The 19,144-nt window shown below is 38.7% G+C and overlaps 3 protein-coding genes, 3 long non-coding RNA genes and 1 other non-coding gene across 7 annotated transcripts in view; 5 read left to right on the forward strand and 2 right to left on the reverse strand.

The window, feature by feature from the left end:
• Positions 1–42: 42 nt before the first annotated feature.
• Positions 43–634, reverse strand: LOC135083451 (uncharacterized). Its single transcript, XR_010259609.1, has 2 exons — positions 539–634; positions 43–183 (listed from the first exon to the last, which is right to left on the reverse strand). It is a non-coding gene; the product is annotated as an uncharacterized LOC135083451 (long non-coding RNA).
• Positions 635–1,039: 405 nt separating this feature from the next.
• LOC135083236 (uncharacterized) lies at positions 1,040–7,427 on the reverse strand. Its single transcript, XM_063977974.1, has 9 exons — positions 7,342–7,427; positions 5,138–5,257; positions 4,510–4,621; positions 3,998–4,197; positions 3,415–3,513; positions 2,957–3,048; positions 2,547–2,667; positions 1,965–2,108; positions 1,040–1,359 (listed from the first exon to the last, which is right to left on the reverse strand). Exons 1-9 carry the CDS (start codon positions 7,376–7,378, stop codon positions 1,040–1,042), a joined length of 1,245 nt encoding a protein of 414 aa, XP_063834044.1. The 5' UTR covers positions 7,379–7,427.
• Positions 7,428–12,945: 5,518 nt separating this feature from the next.
• Positions 12,946–19,144, forward strand: part of LOC135083408 (ATP synthase subunit gamma, mitochondrial) — an 89,425-nt gene continuing 83,226 nt past the window's right edge. Inside the window, exon 1 of the mRNA XM_063978149.1 lies at positions 12,946–12,950. The gene's annotated coding sequence lies outside the window, so the exon portion shown is untranslated. The remainder of the gene's footprint in view (positions 12,951–19,144) is intronic.
• On the forward strand, positions 14,240–14,323 carry Trnal-cag (transfer RNA leucine (anticodon CAG)). The gene has a single exon. It is a non-coding gene; the product is annotated as a tRNA-Leu (tRNA).
• On the forward strand, positions 14,785–15,423 carry LOC135083338 (uncharacterized). Its single transcript, XR_010259580.1, has 2 exons — positions 14,785–14,874; positions 15,332–15,423. It is a non-coding gene; the product is annotated as an uncharacterized LOC135083338 (long non-coding RNA).
• Positions 15,932–17,285, forward strand: LOC135083237 (chymotrypsin-2-like). Its single transcript, XM_063977975.1, has 3 exons — positions 15,932–15,936; positions 16,057–16,303; positions 17,130–17,285. Exons 1-3 carry the CDS (start codon positions 15,932–15,934, stop codon positions 17,283–17,285), a joined length of 408 nt encoding a protein of 135 aa, XP_063834045.1.
• On the forward strand, positions 17,753–18,466 carry LOC135083426 (uncharacterized). Its single transcript, XR_010259601.1, has 2 exons — positions 17,753–17,845; positions 18,284–18,466. It is a non-coding gene; the product is annotated as an uncharacterized LOC135083426 (long non-coding RNA).

The following is a 19,144-nucleotide window of genomic DNA, read 5'->3' on the forward strand; positions in this document are numbered from 1 at the left end:
ATTTCAGCCTGAGTAACTATGAATAGTCCAGAAAATAATAAATTATTGATTTTGCAAACTTTTAATTATCTAATCGCTAGAAGATGAGCTCTCTTCGGAACTACTGGACTCGGTGGAATTGTATCCCCAGGCTTCTACCTGGAACTTGTACAGGTTCATGAACGTCACCGTCGGGACTCGAACCTGCAACAATGTTAACAGCATTGTTGTGTTCCGGCAGTTAGAGGTAATATAGCCAGTTCCTCCGTGGTTGAGGATTCCGGGTGAAGTTCGCTTCCACCTTCGACCTGATCGTCACTTACCATCAGGTGAGATACAGGCCAAGAGATTCCTCGTTGAAGATTTAAAAAAAGCTATTTGTGAGTTATCTTCTTCTGATTCGCAGGATGTATCTTATTCATCTGCCTCAACTTAAACATTCACTGCAGGACATAGGCCTGCATCCAGCGCCTTCCTGTTACCTTTATGAGATCGTCTACCCATGGTCAAATCATTGGGGGAGACATAATTATGTTTGGCAGTGGATGGTGATAGTTACCTTCACCACAGGTGTGTCCAACTCCCAAACCTTGGGCGATCCCAGTCGGTACGGCATGCCCACCTTCACGCAGATGATCATGGTCTCGTGGGCTGAATCAATCTATAAAAAATACCACAGGATTTGATTTTATTTATGGGACAAGAGGCAAACGAGTAAAAAAATCACCTGAGGGTAAGTGATTACCACCACCCATAGACACCCACAGCCTCGGAGGAGTTACAGGTGCGTTGCCGGCCTTTAAGGTATTAAGTTAAGGTTCGGCCAAACCAACGCGATCACACGCGATCAGCCGGCGTGCAGCGATGGCGATCAATGCATTTAAAGGTTCGGCCAAACCAACGCGATCACACGCGATCAACCGGCGTGCAGCGATGGCGATCAATGCATTTAAGTCTGGTCGCCATCGCTGCACGCTGGCTGATTGCGTTGGTTTGGCCGAACCTTAAGTCTGGTCGCCATCGCTGCACGCCGGCTGATCGCGTTGGTTTGGCCGAACCTTTATGCTCGCTTCTTGAGAGATTGTAGATCATTTGGTCTGGGAATACCGCAAACGACAGTCCATTCCACAGTTTGATTGTACGGAGCAAGAACTTTACTATGAGTGCATTTTATTACGTGAATTTTATCACTACTGACCTCCAAGTAATAGCTGAGGTAGGTCTTCGTAACCGGCTTGACCTGGAAGATCTCGTGATAGAAACGGAACATGTCGTCAGCTGCCTCGCCCCGGTCGTAGCAGCGGAGGCCACCCATCCACCAGTGGCCCAGCCAGCCGTGCCCGATGAGGTCGTAGATGTTGGCGCGGGGCATGATGAACCCTGTCATGAGCAGGAAAACCTGAAGTTAATTCCTTGGTTACACTAGAATGTACTGACTGAACACGCCTGCCATTAATGATACAAATCAAGTATAAGATAAAGAATCAAACTTTCGAGCCTTGAATTCTTCCCAGCACCACAGATAATAATTATAGGCAATCTCAAAGGAATTTCGAAGTAGTTTTTGGACCTAGAAGGTAGAACTTAGTAGTGCTGAAGTAATACAAAATCCACAGCCCATCTATTACTAAACTCCAGAGTTATATGCTATCCATTGATAAATAGATAGATCTTGGTGGAGTGAGGAAGCAAATACGATCCAGTTCATTCGCTCATCATCATCATAATTTCAGCCACAAGACGTCCACTGCTAAACATAGGCCTCCTCCAATTACTTACATATTGACCAGTTGGTAGCGGCCTGCATCCAGCGCATCCTGCTACCTTTATGAGATCGTTGGTCCACCTTGTGGATTGACGTACCATTCAATGAGAGAATAAATCCAACAAAGAACACTCTTCTGCCTTTACCTTTTGGGTCAAAAAGCTGACAGCATCAATTAAAAGTAGAGAAAAGGGAAAGTAGATGGAAGATTCCAACTCACCAAAGGGATCATCCTTAGCAAAAGCCCCCACAGATTTGCCTGTGATGGCAGCAGTTATCCAAGGTACGTATGGGTGGAGAAGGAGGTGTCTTGGTGGTGCAGGGGGACGTCGACTCCTGAGGGGATCAGGGCAGGGGTACCCTCCTGAAAGCGGTGGTACAGAAAATGTTTTATGTGGTCTTGAGATTGCAAAACATAACAGTCCACGAAACACGACATGATTGTAATACATAAATGTTTTCTTTTTGCTACTTTATGTACTAGCTGTGTTCACGACATCATCCGCATTTTGATGACGATAACATCAATCAATCAAGTTTGGAGTCTGCCTGGGTTTTCATATCGCTTTTTCTGCCAATCTCTAACTAAGGGTCAACTCTAGGTAGAATCTTTTAGAAGTTACAAGAAGGTATACCTACATGTGCCAGTGTTAATGTCTTTTTACGTCATTTTAAAGAGTGATAGTGTAAGTTTTTAAAAGCTTACTCTATTTAAGTATGATTGTGATCAAGGAATTCCTAGAGTAGGATTTAACTATGTATTCTGTTGAAAATGTATATTCTTTAGGAAAAAGAATCTTACCCTGAGATAGAGCAACAATAGACCAATGTCCAGTATGCTCGTGCACCAGCGTGGGAGCTCCGGAATGGAAGCCACAGCCTGTGCTGCAAGCTATCCTGTTAGCCACTTTGTTTGTACTGTTCTGTAAGAATATTATGAACATTTTATTCTTCTTTCTCTTAGTAGAAACACTTCCACAGCTGGACAAAGGTATCACTACCTACACTACCCCGTAAACACTCACAACGGTGAGTCCTGCACTGCCTGCGTTCAGGCGCTTCCTTCGAGCGTTTCAGTTGAAAAACGTCCACTGCTGGACAATTACCTCCCCGGAGGTTGTCCACAAAGACCGGTCCTTCATTTTCTGTAAATTCTAACTCTTATATAACAACTTTTATATCATAAAACTATTAATGAAAATATTTTCTTACGTCTGGTGAGTCGTATAAGAAGCACAACTCTCTAGGGAGTAGTCTAATACGGGTAACTTCTTTTTCTTCCTCAATAAAATCTCTAGGAACATCTGAAATTTCAAATATTTAAAGATACTTTGAAGAAGAGAAAAGAAAGAGAGGAAGACAAAAAAATTGCCAGAAAGGTGTAAGAAACTTGGCATTCAACTTGACAATCGATTCATCAATTCAAGACGTCCACTGCTGAACATAATGATTTCCATATCGCCGCCGTCGGGCTATGTAGGCGAATTTGTTCGTTTACGGATCTTCTCATTTCTGATTCGATCTTAAAGAAATACCGAGCATAGCAAGCTGTGAAACTGAGGTTTTTATGAGGCCTATGTGAGAAGCCACGTTTCGTAACCATCAAATAAGCTATCGTAGGTAAATACGCTATGGCGATTGTTATTTAATAATATTATGATGGATCTTACCGCTGCTGAAATCAACGTGGAACAGTCTTTCTTTAGTTTGTTTCCCATTCCTATGAATCAGATAGTTCTTGAATGGAAGACAAGCAGGCAGCATGTATACTAAAACAGACATAAATGGAGACATTAGAAAGATCAGATCTCAGATCATCAGACAAACATCTTAACTTAAGTTCATCTCATCTCATTTCTACTAAAAGAAGAAGGATTACTGCGTCTTCTGCTAAACATCGATCTTTCTAGGGATTTCCACCGCAATAGCCAACAGTTCTAAGAGCTAGGTCCAGATCACTGCCACATGCTACATCAGTTACTTTGGCTCTCCTATAGACCTCCTCATTTCCTGTTCAATCACGAAGGAAAACTCCAACACACAAAGAAAGAACTTAATAGACAATGCTGTTCTTCGCCCCGAAGTGCTAGTATTTAGAATGGAGGAGCAATCGCCATGAGAGGGATAGAAGAATGATACACACTAAAGAAACTTCTTCTTCTGCTGAGCCCTCTCCCATTTCATTTGGGATCGAACTTTCTCATTCTAAGGCACTAAGATTGGACTTGAATTGTCTGTTTAAAGAGAACTTACTAGATTTAATAGGCGTGATCATCTTCAGTATAGCGATGCTGTTCTTGGCTCCGAAGTGCTTGTATTCTGGATGGAGGAGGACGTCAGCGATCGGCATGAGCAGCACCGCTGGGTCGCACTGCGCTCCGCTGGCCAGGTCGTCGATGGTCACTTGGCATTCCGCCTCGTCACGCTCGTACTCGCCGAAGACCACGTTTCCTCTGACAGAGAGAAGTTGATGGTAAAATAAATATGTTGGTTGTGCAAGGAGCACTTAGAAACAGTACGTCATTATAGCTACGCTCAAGTTATAACAACCACCACAACCATTCAGTCAAGAGTGTAGCTACGAAAGAAGAGGAATAGTAAAGAATTGGGCAGGCCCTGGGTGGACTAACAATCTGGCAAAGGTCCTGGGCTGGGAAGTACCCGGATGTGTGTAGCGCATGGCTGGTCGTTGTGGAAAACCTTGAGGTCTTTGTCCAGCAGTGGACGTCCTTTGGTTGAATTGAGAGTAATGAAGAGAGACTCACAAGGCATATCCCTCGGGTATCTGCGCGGCGTCCATGGCGGTGGACAGCGCGAACTGCCTCGTGATCAGCACCACCCGAGGCACGCGGAAGTAATGGGGCGTCCCGTTCTTTACTGAAATTATGGAATCACACTTACAGTCTATAAAAATTCGTCGGTCTATAAAAATAAAATTGTATGAACACACTTGATTTCATTGATTTTATCATACATAGACCGGAATCCATAGGCATTCAGACACCTTATTTAGGGCCGGTTATACAATAATGTAAGATGTAAGAGTTAAGACCATGGTTAAACAGGAGTTGCAGTGTTGGGAACAAGGACCAGTATTTTATGGATAATGTCTTTTGTTTACGAAAAACAAACAGATTGTGATATCTGTCGCTTAAATCATCATCATCATCACCACCACGTCTTTTAATCTTCGTTACTGCAAACCCTTTCTGATTTACTAAGAAAAATTGAGGGTTTGGCCTATACACTCACAAAGAGACGTATTATGGTGGTCTGATGTTTGCATGTCCCTTAGCTCTAAGTCCACGATTTTGTTAGTGGATTTGGGCTGCACTCCCCATGCTTAGGTTAGGGAGGCCTGATGTTCGCATATTGTCTCTCTGTTCATCTTACCATGGATGTACTGGAGAGCCCCCAGCCAGGTGAACTGCAGATCAGTCAGCGGGCCCTCCCCAGGGTCGTAACCAGGGTCATCGTGGCATTCGAAGAACTGGCAGCCGACTAGCGAGATAACTGCAGAGATTTAAAAGTAAAATAACACATTCTCATGAATGCTTAATATCATGCTTAGAGAAAAAACTTTTATTTCATCTTTTTCAGGGTTATTTCGTGAATGTATTTCTATTTAAATACTAGCGGCCGCCCGCGACTTCGTACACGTGGATCCCGTTTTACCCCCTTAGGGGTTGAATTATGCAAAATCCCGTCTTACTGAGAACCTACGTTCTAAAAGGAACCCCCATGCAAAATTTGAGACTCCTAGCACTTGTAGTTTCTGAGATTTCGTGATGAGAGAGTCAGTCAATCAGTGACCTTTCGCTTTTAAAAAACGTAATTGCATGGCTTTAAAAAACGTAATTGCATGGCTTAAAAAACGTAATTGCATGGCTTGAAAACCACAATCTCAGAATAAACTTAAAAAAAACTAAAATAATGGAATATCGATCTTATAATAAATCACCATTAAACATATCTATCAAATACCACAATGAAAAAATAGAAACCGTAGACACGTTAAACCTACTAGGAATAAATATTGACAGTCACTTAAATTGGAAATCTCACATAGAGAAAATTCAAACCAAGCTATCTCGTTTTACTTATGCCCTTTTCCAAATTAACCAAAGTACCAATATGAAGACAGCCCTTTCAGCTTATTACGCGTATGCTTTCTCATGGCTCAAATATGGCATAATCCTATGGGGGAATAGCGTCAATGTTAATGATCTGTTCTTACAACAAAAGAAATGTATACGAATTATGGCCCAAATTAAAAATACCCAAAGTTGCAGACCATTTTTTAAAAAATTTAATATCCTCACGCTCACATCGATATACATTCTGGAAATATGCACATTCGTCTTTAAAAATATGCACTTCTTCTTAAAGAGGAAAGACACTCATAATTTAAACACCCGACATAAAGATAAACTCTTTCTTCCACAATCTAGAATTAAAAAACTTACATGCAGCTCACTATTTATGTCAGTAAAAATTTATAATAAAATACCTATAGAGATAAAAAACCAAACTAAATTCAAAATTTTCAAGAACCAATTAAAAAAATATTTAATTACCAACTGCTGTAAGTGTTTTTACAAAATTGATGAATATTATACTAGGCTGCAATAAATTTAAAATTGAATAAATATATTATTAAATGAAATATAATTAAATAACATAATTAATAATTGTTACTACTGATCTAAAATTGTAACTTCTTCTTTTATTTTGTAAAATGTATACTTAATGCTTGCTATGCCCTTGCAGGGTGCATGTGATGCGCTGCCCTACCATTCACCAACTATCAAACCACATGTAATGCAATGCAATAAATGATTTGATTTGATTTGATTTGCTTTTATACATTAGATGAATTCTTTAATAGTAAACAAACTCTTTTAAGATAAGGCATCTCATAATGTAAGTTGCTAGACCTAAGTTTAGACTAGTCCTCTCTCACCACTAATATTGCAATACCCATTAACGGGTTATTAAGTTATAAGCTCATTGTTTAGATTAAGACCCAATTGTAAACACTTAATATGCAATAAAAAATTTGAATTTGAATTTGAATTTGAATTTTATGATACAGGAGATTTTTTCAATAATGCAGTTTTTATTGCGGGATGAGTATTAACTTTCTGTGACAGAAATAAACCTAAATTATTTGATAGGAAACAAACTCTACAAATTGAACTGTTTACAAAATAATTCTATTAGCAAGTTTTTTCATGAAAACACTTCTATTATCACTTATTGATTCTCTAATAGGTATGTAGATTGTTCCAATACACGAGTGGCTATTTACAAGATGCAAATAAAAATTGTAATTAATTAATTAATTGATTTAATTAATTATCCTCAATATTAAAATTAAAATTAAAATTATTGTGGGCAGGCCTCCTACTAGGTGGACCGACAATCTGGTAAAGGTCGCGGGAAGAGCCTGGATGCGGGCAGCGCAGGACCGTTCATTGTGGAAAACCTTGGGGGAGGCCTTTGTCCAGCAGTGGACGTCATTTGGCTGAAAAGAAATTAATTATCCACAAACAATATCACTAATAACGATGTGTAAGTAAATTATTAATACTCACAAGAAATTAAAAAGAAAGCTCCAACTTTTTTCCACATCGAGGCTTCTTAACTTCATACATTGAACCAATCAACTCTTAACTGAGCAAATAACAATGATTGAGTTTGAGATCTGTAAGATTGTTGAAGTTTAAGGAATGTATGTTGAGATACACAAACAATGTATTGCCGACAATACCTTACAAGCCATGCAAGTTTTTTTAAGGAATGTTAAGAATTTTTAAGTTACTTTTGCCCGCGGCTTCATCCGCGTTTATGTCTCTATCACGATCAAAGATACATTTGATTTATCAAAAGTCTATATTACATAAACATTGATTTAATACTATGTTTTAAATGCTTAACTACCTCTTTTAAAATGTATTTCGCTTTGCCTTTAGTATGGCTTTTATTTCTGAAATAAAAAATATTATTACTACACTCAACATCAAATAAACCGCACTTTCCGCGACGCGATCTTTAAAGATTTTCTTCTGACACAATCATGGTGCCCCAACAATATTGGTGTTATTTGAAAGCCAAATAAATATCCTTATAGAAAAACACATTTAATTTCTTAATAAATGATAACATATACCATAAATGTGACTTGAAAAAAGACCTCACTTTGGGCTCACCTCTGGGATCAATTAGACAAATTTTTATGGTTATAAAACCAAATAATGATCACACTTATCTTGTCCTCTTTAACAGATGGATAGCGATTAATCCCAACTTAACAGTTTTATAGCCATAAAAGTTGGCTCAAGCGTAACTACCTATTTTTTGAAGAAGTGACTCTGGATTCTTCTACAGACACATTTTTGGGGTAAAAACCTTTCCTTTAATGAAATGAAGTTTAGAACTAGGCTTTTAAATGGTGCCAATATTGGTGGGAAGAGGGGATGCATACGTTTGAAAGTGCTTGTCGCGGGAGGGTCGATTGATTTGATGTCGAGTGTAGTTAGTAGGTAAACCAAAGACGATAAATAAAATAACTGTAACTTCCCTCTTCAAGAGATTGGTTCAAACAGGAAAAGGTAACAGACAAAAATTTACTTTCTCTTGTTTATTTCTTGCTTTGTTTGTGTTTAGAAAGTCCCTTTAAATATCCTATTGGTCAATTTATTAAAAATATCGAGAATTTCACCTAAGAAATTTATACAAAGTAGGCTATCTGATGACAGAAACTCCTATTCACCCTTATATCCCTATACATTTTCCCTTCAACATACACATAAAAGGAAGTTACTGTACTTATATCCAGTAAAATAGAACTTATATTCCAAACACATAAGTAAAGACCTAATAAAGACATAGTCGATCAACATTGCGATCGCAATGGGGTAATAGACGACATCCTCTATTTCCCAAACGACCCATGGCATGGTGATTGTTCCCCGGCCTTATGGCGGCACGCGTCGGCATTCGATTCCGATATTGACCATAAGGTTCAGGGCTGCCTGCTAATAAAATAGATAAATAATAAAATAGACACCATTCCAGACTGCGCCTCTGGGGTGATATATTTTTTATTTTGTGTGTATTGACACTGATATTATAATATAAATGACGTTGTGGAAATCCTTGAGGATACTTTGGTCCAGCAGTGGACGTCATTTGGCTGAAACGAACGAATATTACAAAGTGAAAGCAACTCTGTAAATATGTTTGTTACGTTAGCAAAAACTAAACGACTGACAATTCAATCAATTTCGATGTAACAAATACAAAACATAGGCTATTCATTGTTGCGAAAAAACTTGACTGGGACTTACTGGGACCAGGGTATTCTTAATAGGGCTCTTGAAAAAAGAAGGAGTGTTTCTGAAGCTATACTTAGATAGGTTTTGCTGCAATAATTTTGAAGATAGAATGAAACAAACCCCTGGGCTCATGCATGACCGAGTGACTGAATTCTTTCTTCTTCTTCTTCTTATCGTGTCGACAACAAACCTACACAGTGTCAGCCCAAAACTCTGGCGGCTGTGTTTCGTCTCGATGGGTCTCTTGCACGCAAATAATTATGTTATATCCCTAGTTTTATCCTGAGTAATTTAGCAGGAAGTTTCAGAATCATCAAAGCGTTTTGACACAACCCTGTTATATTTTTTACCATTCCACCAGCTGAGGAACTCCATTTGCCTAATAGCAGTAATAGCCGTAACAGCGTGGTTGTCACCAATAGTAACTGTACAGCGGCATCCGGTCCGGAGCTATAAAGCCGCCCGGCGCCTCCTGACATCTGCTGAAGGAATTTGACCAGGAACTACGTCCTTTGGATATGACCAGACAATCTGTATCAGTTATGATTTATTCAGGCTAGCGTAGGTACATTTCTAACCTTTTAAGGTAGGTATGTAGTATTTCTTAGGTCATCATCATCATCATCAACAGTATTTTACAGTCCACTGCTGGACTAATGCCCGTTTTCACCATAAATCCCTAATTTTTAAGCTACCCCTATTAGTGACACATGACAGGAATTTTGTTTTCATAGGGGTCACTTAAAAAATAGGAATTCATGGTGAAAACGGGCATAAGAGCCTCCTCCACTAAAGTGGTGGGTTTTGCCATAATCCTACTTTCTTAGGTAGGATCCCATAATAATGGTACCTACTGTGACATAACATATTTTATAAGGTTCTGTACCCAAAGGGTAAAAACGGGACCCTGTTACTAAGACTTCGCTGTCTGTCTGCCTATTACCAGGTTCTGAACATGAACCGTGATAGACAGTTGAAATCCTTTGTCATCTGTCAACTACTTTGCACTAAACTGAAGTCGATCTAAACTTCAAACTCCTCCTAATTTTCTTTTGAAAATTTTCATTACCGGTCAAATGACAGCTTCCTCAGACAAACTTGTCCGTTTCTGGTTGAGACTTTGAGGCGGTCAAGCTGTAAATCCTGGCTATACAGCTTGACCGCCTAATGTCTAAAAAGATGACTGACAGTAACGTGCTTTGTAGCAATCTTTTAGAGAGACTTACGGTCAAAAGGGGTGTGCCATAGGCCAAAATGATAATGATCCAGCTCTACATTAGTCTAGCTTAGATTTGAGTGAAATTTCTGAACTTTCCTCTTGAAATGGATCATTATGTCGGCCGTTTGGTGTAGTGGTTCAGAACGGACTACTATGCCGAGAGGTTCCGGGTTCGATTCCCGGCCAGGCTGAAATTGAAATGATGAATTTTAATTTCTGTGACGGGTCTGGGTGTTTTCTATGTATAATAATAATATGTATTTACATATTTACAAAAAAAAGTATTTAAGTATGTTTATATCCGTCGTCCCCAATTTGCACCCATAGTACAAGCTTTATTTAGTTTGGGGCTAGCGGCGCAGTGTAAAATGACCAAGGATTATTATTTATTTTGTTATTTATTTATTATCTTTCCACCTCCAATCCCTTTCACACCTCTCCAAACCCCGCGATAATTTCGCGACGATCAAACGCATTTCGTATGCGCGCGCTCGCTCAAATCGCTCGAGTCTGCGCGCGCACCGAATGTTAACTAAGGAACGTGACGTGTATAGCCCAAATGATTTATTGTACGACAGATTGATTGTAATAACAGTGTCGTTCATGTAATTATTCGCAATTCTTCTTCTGAAACGTCTAATAATTACTGTTCACGTACCGACAATAACGTCAACCGCGGTTTTGTTTCGGTTCGATTTTTTTTAATAAATAAATAATCCCAAACTAAACTTACCTTTATATGTACTTTAAAAGAAAACCATACGAGGTTAACGTAAATGGATGCTTTTTACAGTGAGACAAAGCAAAGAGCACAAGCATTTTATATCCAAAGTTATGTATGTTATACAGTGTGTAACAAAAATCCTTGTTCATAAAACTTAAGAAACGTCATAATGACGTAGTAGACGCCGCTCAGTAAGAAAATCTCTTTAGTAAAAACTAATGTATGTAGTTATAATATTATGTTAAATAATATTCATCTAGTATATTAAATAGCCTGTATTTAATTTTATTTATGCAGTCTTGTGCCCATTTTACAAGCTTTATTTTCAATTTGCGATGATTTTTTCAAAAGTTTTTCATCAACATCATCATCATCATTTCAGCCACAGGACGTCCACTGCTGAACATAGGCCTCCCCCAATGACTTCCACATCGCACGGTTGGTAGCGGCCTGCGTCCAGCGCTTCCCTGCTACCTTTATGATATCGTCGGTCCACCTTGTGGGGGACGACGTCCCACGCTGTGTTTTCCGGTACGCGGCCTCCATTCCAGAACCTTGCTGCCCCATCGGCCGTCGGTTCTGCGTACTATGTGCCCTACCCATTGCCACTTCAGCTTGCTAATCCGTCGGGCTAGGTATGTCAGCGACTTTAGTTCGTTAATTTGATATTGTAAGTTATTAAAAAAAGTTTTTTTTAATCACATCATCGTTTACCTTAAGAATAATAAATGTACTTTTATCTAGATTGCATGAGGCACAATTTAAATTTATTAGGAACAATTCACTATAGGGGTATCACCATAGCTATTTAGCGCACCACTCACGCGCATCATGTATGACGCAAAACGGCATGTCAAACTAGACATTATAGCACCTTAAGTCCTTGCAATTAGGTCGATTTTACAACAATAATGTACAGCTTGAAGTTCTGTCGTCGGTACAAGATAACTGATTTGTATAAAACTGAAAAATCTATTCAAAGTGTCAGTTGTTTACTGAAGAGAGAGCAAAATGTTTGTCAAAACGTTGGTATTTGTTGGAATACTATGCCCTATATTTGGTGAGCGAAACAATTTAATTGTTATTTAGATACTCTATGTAATACATTTATTATTTTATTTAAGTAAATAGGCAGCCCTATCTTATTTGGTAAGCTAGAAAACATGGTAATTTTTCTTTATGTAATTTATATGTATGACATTTATTATATTGTTTAGAGAACGTACAAAAATAATCTAAGATTACTATAATATTTCTCATTATTAAAATAGTTAGAAATCTTAATTATTATTATTTATTATTATTTGTACGCTTTGGTTGGAGCTCACGGGTCAAAAGTGGTCCGGTCCTTTATAAGGCTTGCGTTGGGATACAGATTCAACACGTAGAGGCCGTTTTAAGAGCGTTTACGCCGTTTGGCGCAAAAACAGTAGTTTTTCAACCCGTTACAATAATTAACCAGTTACATTACAAATATGTTATAGGCATAAATAATTAGGCAATTTCGTCGTCTAAATAGTTAATTGAGAAAATATTTCGATTAGTATAGTATTTAAGAGTTCTATCAAGATAAGTCCACACAGGTTTTCAAATTTCCACTTTAGCGTCAGTTTCCAAGCTGAAATTTTTATAAAAATACTGTGAAAACAGTAACCGACGATCTGGTGAAGGTCGCGGGAAGAGCCTGGATGCGGGCAGCGCAGGACCGTTCATTGTGAAAAACCTTGGGGGAGGCCTTTGTCCAGCAGTGGACGTCATTTGGCTGAAAACGAACTGTGAAAACGATATAACAAACATTTATATCCTATAGCATAGATCCTTAGGCAAATAGTTAGTTGAGAAAATTCTTCGATTTAAGCATTTTACAATAAGAAATCACAAATTCAAAGAACGTGAAATACCCAAAAATCAAAGTGATTTTTACACCATTATTCTTTTTTAATTCAACATAAAAATAGCTTAATATAATAAAATAACATCTTCTTTAAAACATTTACTTTGAAACGATATATAATTCATTGTTATTGTTTTGCTATAACCATTTGAAAACTATTAAAAAACGCCGCGCGCGAATCATTTCCAATGATGCCCCTTGAAACGCCGCGCTTCGCGTAAACGCTCTTAAGCGCAATATAATCGACAAAAGTGAAAGTGGTGCACATTATTTATTTATTATTATGGCACCATCGTTAGCTGAAAGAAGAACCTCTATAAAGATAAGTTTACTTTAACCATTCGTTGTTTATGTTTTTGTCGTGTTAACGAATAAACTTTCTTTTTAGATATTCCAGTCCCGGGTTTGGTTCCCGTTCTAATCCAAAAAGTAGAACCTCCATAAGATAAAGACCAAGGGAAACGTTAAATAATTTGAGTTATAGATGTTTTTACTTACTAAGGGTTTAAGTTAAAGAGTTTTTATCGGTTTATATTTTTACTTACAGAGGTTCAATTAAGAGCTTTGTTTAAGACTAATAAAGATAGACGAGGTAGGTTAAATTACTTTATTTTACATTTAAAGGTAGGTATATTTATTGAAGTTTATTCTATATAAAATTCTCAGCATAATATGTTTATGCTTTCAGTTTTCGTTTTGAATTCATTTTCACTCACAGTGTGCTGTGTGCAAAGAGATGCTGCCGGAACGAAGGCTAAAAGATACTGACACAAACAAACAAATAAGTTACTGTTCTTAAACTTTAGTCTATTGTTTACATTTGAAGCCATTTGGTAAACACGTGTAAGCAATGGACAATAACAATGGTCTACAGGAAACCTGCTTTGATTGCACATTCGTCTCATTGACAGATGATTTAACTTACAAAGGTCGTCGTCAGTACAACTTTGAGTTACTGAGGTGCAAAGCCCAAATTATTCGTTTAAGTTATAGAGGGTTCGTTTTTTAAGTAAAAGAGGTTTTGGACTCCGAGGGGAAGGGAACAGGACATTTTATGAATTTATAGAGGTTAATACGTTATCGAGGTTAAAGTTATCAAGGTTCTACTGTACTGCCTATTTTCTGAAACATCATACCATATGTATAATGTATAGGCATATTAATAGAACGTAATTTATTCTATCTACTGTACATTCGTCATCGTTATGCCAAAACTACTTTCATTTACTTTGCTAGACTACCTTGAACTCATGACGTCATAGTCTATATTCGGCGCTACAAGTCGATAGCGGCTATTAATTTCGAGCTCGTTTAGTATGTCAGGATGGCCGAGCGGTCTAAGGCGCTGCGTTCAGGTCGCAGTCCACTTCTGTGGGCGTGGGTTCGAATCCCACTTCTGACAAATACTTTTTGCTTGCTTTTGTTTTAATTGCAAAAATATTTCTTTTGATTTTATTTTGGCATCTCATTCGTTATTTTAATTACCAGAAAGTTAAAAGTCCCTAAATGATTTTAATGTGTTTTATCGTAGTAATTCATAACTATACTACAGGCACCCTGTACCCTTAGCACGAATAACTCTCGTAATCATAGTGTACTCGTATTTCTGATACAACGGTAGAAACACTGTTTCGTTTTTCATACAAAAAAAAACATACTATAACGAACAAGAACGATATTTATTCGTATTCCAGGTACCTACAGATTATATTTTAGTAATTAATCTATATAACCCCCGCCGTAGGGAACGGAGGCGTCGCAGCGTCGAAAAACGGGACACTATTTGTTTTTACGCGTATGAAGTCGCGGGCACAGTAATAAAATTGATAAGTATAATCATTTTTATCACCAGTATCATCGGAGTTCTACTCATCCACTGATCCCAACGCCCGTGAGGACTGGGAGCGTATAGTAGGAGGCACCAAAGCTGCAAACGGCTCCATTCCATACCAGGTATGAAACAACCAAAAAGTTAAATAGTAACTACCTACTAAAGTTAAGTAGCAACTACTGCACTTCTTCAAGGCAAGGGTGAATAGGCATTTATTGTTATGTACTACCCTAGACTGCATCTTACTTAACATCAGGTGCGGATACATTCACGAACATTTTATTGGTTAATCATTCTACGTTATTTCACACTAAAAAAAAATAAGTAGGTAAAGAACACATTTTCGTCAAGGTGGACAGATGACATCATAAAGGTAGCAAGGACTGGGACAGGGCTGGACGTAGGCCGCTACCAATCGATCAACATGGAAAGCATTGGGGGAGGCCTATGTTCAGCAGTGGACGTCCTATGGCTGAAATGATGATGATGATGATGATGATTAAACAACACCTACGGCGCCAGTACTTAGTGTTTGTTTAGCGTGATGTGATGCGTTATCTACCTGCTTATTTTGTTTAGGTCTCACTAAGATTTTGGGGCGTATGGCACTTCTGCGGGGCATCCCTGGTCACTCCGCGGGTCATACTGACTGCAGCTCATTGTGTTGACAGGTAAATATTCGTATTACATATTTTATCTTTTTACTAAAAGAATATTACAAAGACTATGATTTTATTGTTCAATCAACCACGTTCGTAATTCCATTTACTGTTGGTTTTTTTCCGCAACATCATATCTGTGAATTGTTGCTAAAAATATTATCAGGCGCTTAGCTTTTGTTTTACTTTATCCGTAACATCAAAATGAATGAAGAATTAAAAAATTTTATTTATGTTAAAAATCAAGTCACTTTTCTGTTCAGGGAAACTATCAAGATTATTAGTAAAATAACACCTAATAATTTATTGCGATTATTGTGGTCTCAAAAAACAAACCGAACACCTCTGTCACTTCTCTCCTTGATTTACTTTGGTTATTTTTTTACCATTCTTCCGTACCGTCACACCATGGCACAGAGGCACCCGCTGAAAACCAGTGTCGAGACACGCGTACACGCGCGTTTCGATTAATACTGAGCGGGAGCCTTTTTGGCACGAGATTTATGTATTGTTTAATGTAATGTTGTGTGTTTAATGTTTTTTTTTTTGTGTTTTCTCTTCTTTTATTTTTTCATTTTCATTTGTGTTTTCGTGTCAAATAAAGGTTTTTCTATTTCTATTCTAACAAAAATTGTGTATCTCCAGAATATACCCCAAGTACATCCAGGCCATAGTAGGCACCAACCAACTCCGCTACGGTGGCACCGCCTACCCCATCCGCAAGATAGTGCGGCATGAAGAGTACGACGATGACGTCATCAAGAACGATATAGCCATCCTCTTCACGCACAAGGAGATCGAGTTTAGCAGTACAGTGGACGCGGTGGAGCTGAATGACGAGCCAGTGGAGAAAGGGGAGGATCTGGTGCTGACTGGATGGGGAACCACTTCTGTAAGTGTTTCCATCTTTTAAAAACCCTTGAGTATCCTTTTTTTTATCCACAACGAAGAAGCTCTTGGCCTGTATCTCACCTGATGGTAAGTGATGATCAGGCCGAAGGTGGGAGCGAGCTTCACCCGGAATCCTCAACCACAGAGGAACTGGCTATTTTACCTCTAACTGCCGGAACACAACAATGCTGTTAACATTGTTGTTATGGCGAAATACTTAGGTAAGATGGTGGTAGCTAGCCAGGCGGAATTGGAACAAGCCCTACCACCAACCAAACCGAACAGAAAATTCTGCCCCCGCTGGGAATCGAACCCGGGATCTCTGCGTCTGAGGCAGGTGGTCTAACCACTAGACCACAGAGGCGGTTACCTTCTTTTAATGATCACTGCTGGACAAAACTCTTCAAGGGATTCCATAACAACCGGTATTGAGCTGGACGCATTCAAGCGCTTACCGTGATCTTCACCAATTGGTCGCAGCGTCGGTCCACCGAGTACGACCTGCCTAACTACGTCTTCCGAACCCTGCTCACCACTTGAAAACGGTCATTTCTATTATGTTTCCTGGGATAAAAAGAAGCCTTCTCATTTTGAAGACACAGTTTTTTACCCTTCCAAATAAAGCTTAAAAATACAGCAAAGCATACCTACCTATTGAATTATTCAGAACATTGATATTTGTTGGAAGTGGCTTCACAACTGTTAGTGAGGATTGAAGTATTTCATCATCAATTTATCTTCTCTCCAAGGATTCCACCCGCGATCTTCAGGAGATCGGTCCACCGGACAATGGAACCTCTCACCTAAAACGATGTATCTTATTCCAGTACCCAGGCCGTCTCCCCAACGACCTGATGCAGCTGGAACTCAAGTCTATCACGTACGAGGAGTGTAAAGAGGCGCATAAGAACGTCAACGCGGTATTTGAGACTCAGATCTGTGCGCTGACGAAGGCTGGAGAGGGTGCTTGTCATGTGAGTTAGAATAGATCCAGAGTCAAAAATAAGCAAAAATACCTTACAGGGGTTGTTGACACACTGGTCAGTTGACAGATGGTTTATGAGGTGTTAAAACGCGACTCTCCCATGGATTTTGTAGAGCAAAAAGGAATATTACGTCTCCAAGAAAAAAAAATGCGCAGTGCGTAAAAGTGGTAAAAGCCTTTGGTAGCAAGCACATCATAACTAATTAGGTTTTATTACAAATCGCATATTACAAATAGGGTCACATTGACAGTGTTTAGTTTGATGTGCTGCTGTAGTACAGAAATTGAGTAGATTTAGATCAGAAAGTACTACGAAAATCTGCATTATTTGTAATCCCATCATTTTTGGTGATACTAATTAATTAGAGAGTCCAAATGAACAAAGTTAACTAACATCCTATCTTACAATACATTACATACCTATACAGTACAGTACAGTTACATAGTTTTAATTTTCAGGGTGATTCGGGAGGTCCTTTGGTAAGGGAAGGCAGACAGATCGGCATTGTCTCTTGGGGCATCCCGTGCGCTAAGGGCAAGCCTGATGTCTATACAAAGGTATGTAATTAATTTGTATTCTAATTTATTCAAAACTTTACCCTTTAGTCCGTCTAGAAATATAAATTACATTTTATTACATAGTTAGTTACAAGTCGACCTAATAAAAGCATGTTAAAAACACAATAATATATTCCCATATAAATAAAATTTTAACTGCGCTCGCTCTGTCGATTAGTCAATTAGTAAGGTATGGAGAAATGTTTTAGATTGAATGTTTTGGAAAGAGTTTCTTTATTTGAATACCAGAATTACTCCCATTCGGATCGGATATCTATTAATAAAATAAGTACTCAAAATGTGTCTTCAATTTGAAAACTTGCTAAGTTGATTGCGACCGAAGACAGGGTAAAATGGCTAGGCCTATGCTAATAATGAACTGCTATAAGTAGGCTAATGATAAATGATGATGATGATAATGAAATGTTTGTTTTCAAGGTGGAAGCCTACATGAGGTGGATCGAGAAGACTCTATACGATGACGACGAAGACCATCTAAAATACCTTAACAATAAGAGAAAAACAAATCGACATTAGTTAAGAATGCAGTCAGCTACTAAAATGTCTGTTATTTAACGAACTAATTTTTAATTAATAAATGAATACTGTAAATATTTAAAAGCTGACTTTTCTTTAAAAAAATTCATTAGCAACTAAAGGACAAATATGCGAACTTAAGGCTTCCCCAACGCGTCTTTCCAGCGTGGGGAGTGTATAGGGTTGCCAGGCGTCCGGATTTAGCCGGACATGTTTGGCTTTTTAGGGGCTTGTCCGGCCAAATATTGTCTTGTCCGGCCTGTCCGGCTTTTGTTAGGCTTTTTATGTGGCTGCCGCGCCAGTCGAAACTCGAGCCACAGAAGAATAATGTTCATTCAATGATTATAGTACCCACATGAGCTATGACGCTTATTGCACCCCCCCCCCCCCCCCCCCCGTGACATGGTACGTTAGCTATTTAAAAGGTATGTCCGGCTTTTAGGGCAAAATGTCCGGCCAAATGAAGCACAGAGTCCGGCTTTTGTGTTTTTGGACCTGGCAACCCTAGGAGTGTAGGCCAAATCCTCACTTCCTAGTTAAATTAAATAGGGTTGTGCTGACCTGCAGTGGAGACTAGCGCCCGTATTCTTAAACGATGCTTGCTTAACTGAAACAGCAAATCGAACGCACAGCGTTGATAGCACATAGCAACAAGCACATATTAAAAGTACCTTAATGAAAAAGGGCTACTATAAAGTCGATGATTATTTAAAAGATAAAAATGTTTGGGATGCGTAACTGCCTAGCTCGCATAAATATTTA

The sequence above is a fragment of the Ostrinia nubilalis genome, chromosome 23 (genome assembly GCF_963855985.1).
Source record: "Ostrinia nubilalis chromosome 23, ilOstNubi1.1, whole genome shotgun sequence".
In the NCBI taxonomy this organism is placed as follows: Eukaryota; Metazoa; Arthropoda; class Insecta; order Lepidoptera; family Crambidae; genus Ostrinia; species Ostrinia nubilalis.

Bases quoted from the DNA above. Each gene is read 5' to 3' on its own strand.
- LOC135083236 (XM_063977974.1), bottom strand. From the start codon at position 7,378: ATGTGGAAAAAAGTTGGAGCTTTCTTTTTAATTTCTT. The intron at 3,049-3,414 runs GTAAGATCCATC...TTGAAATTTCAG, and splicing joins CCACGTTGATTTCAGCAGCG to ATGTTCCTAGAGATTTTATT. The intron at 2,668-2,956 runs GTAAGAAAATAT...ATATTCTTACAG, and splicing joins TCTTATACGACTCACCAGAC to AACAGTACAAACAAAGTGGC.
- LOC135083237 (XM_063977975.1), top strand. The intron at 16,304-17,129 runs GTAAGTGTTTCC...ATCTTATTCCAG, and splicing joins CTGGATGGGGAACCACTTCT to TACCCAGGCCGTCTCCCCAA.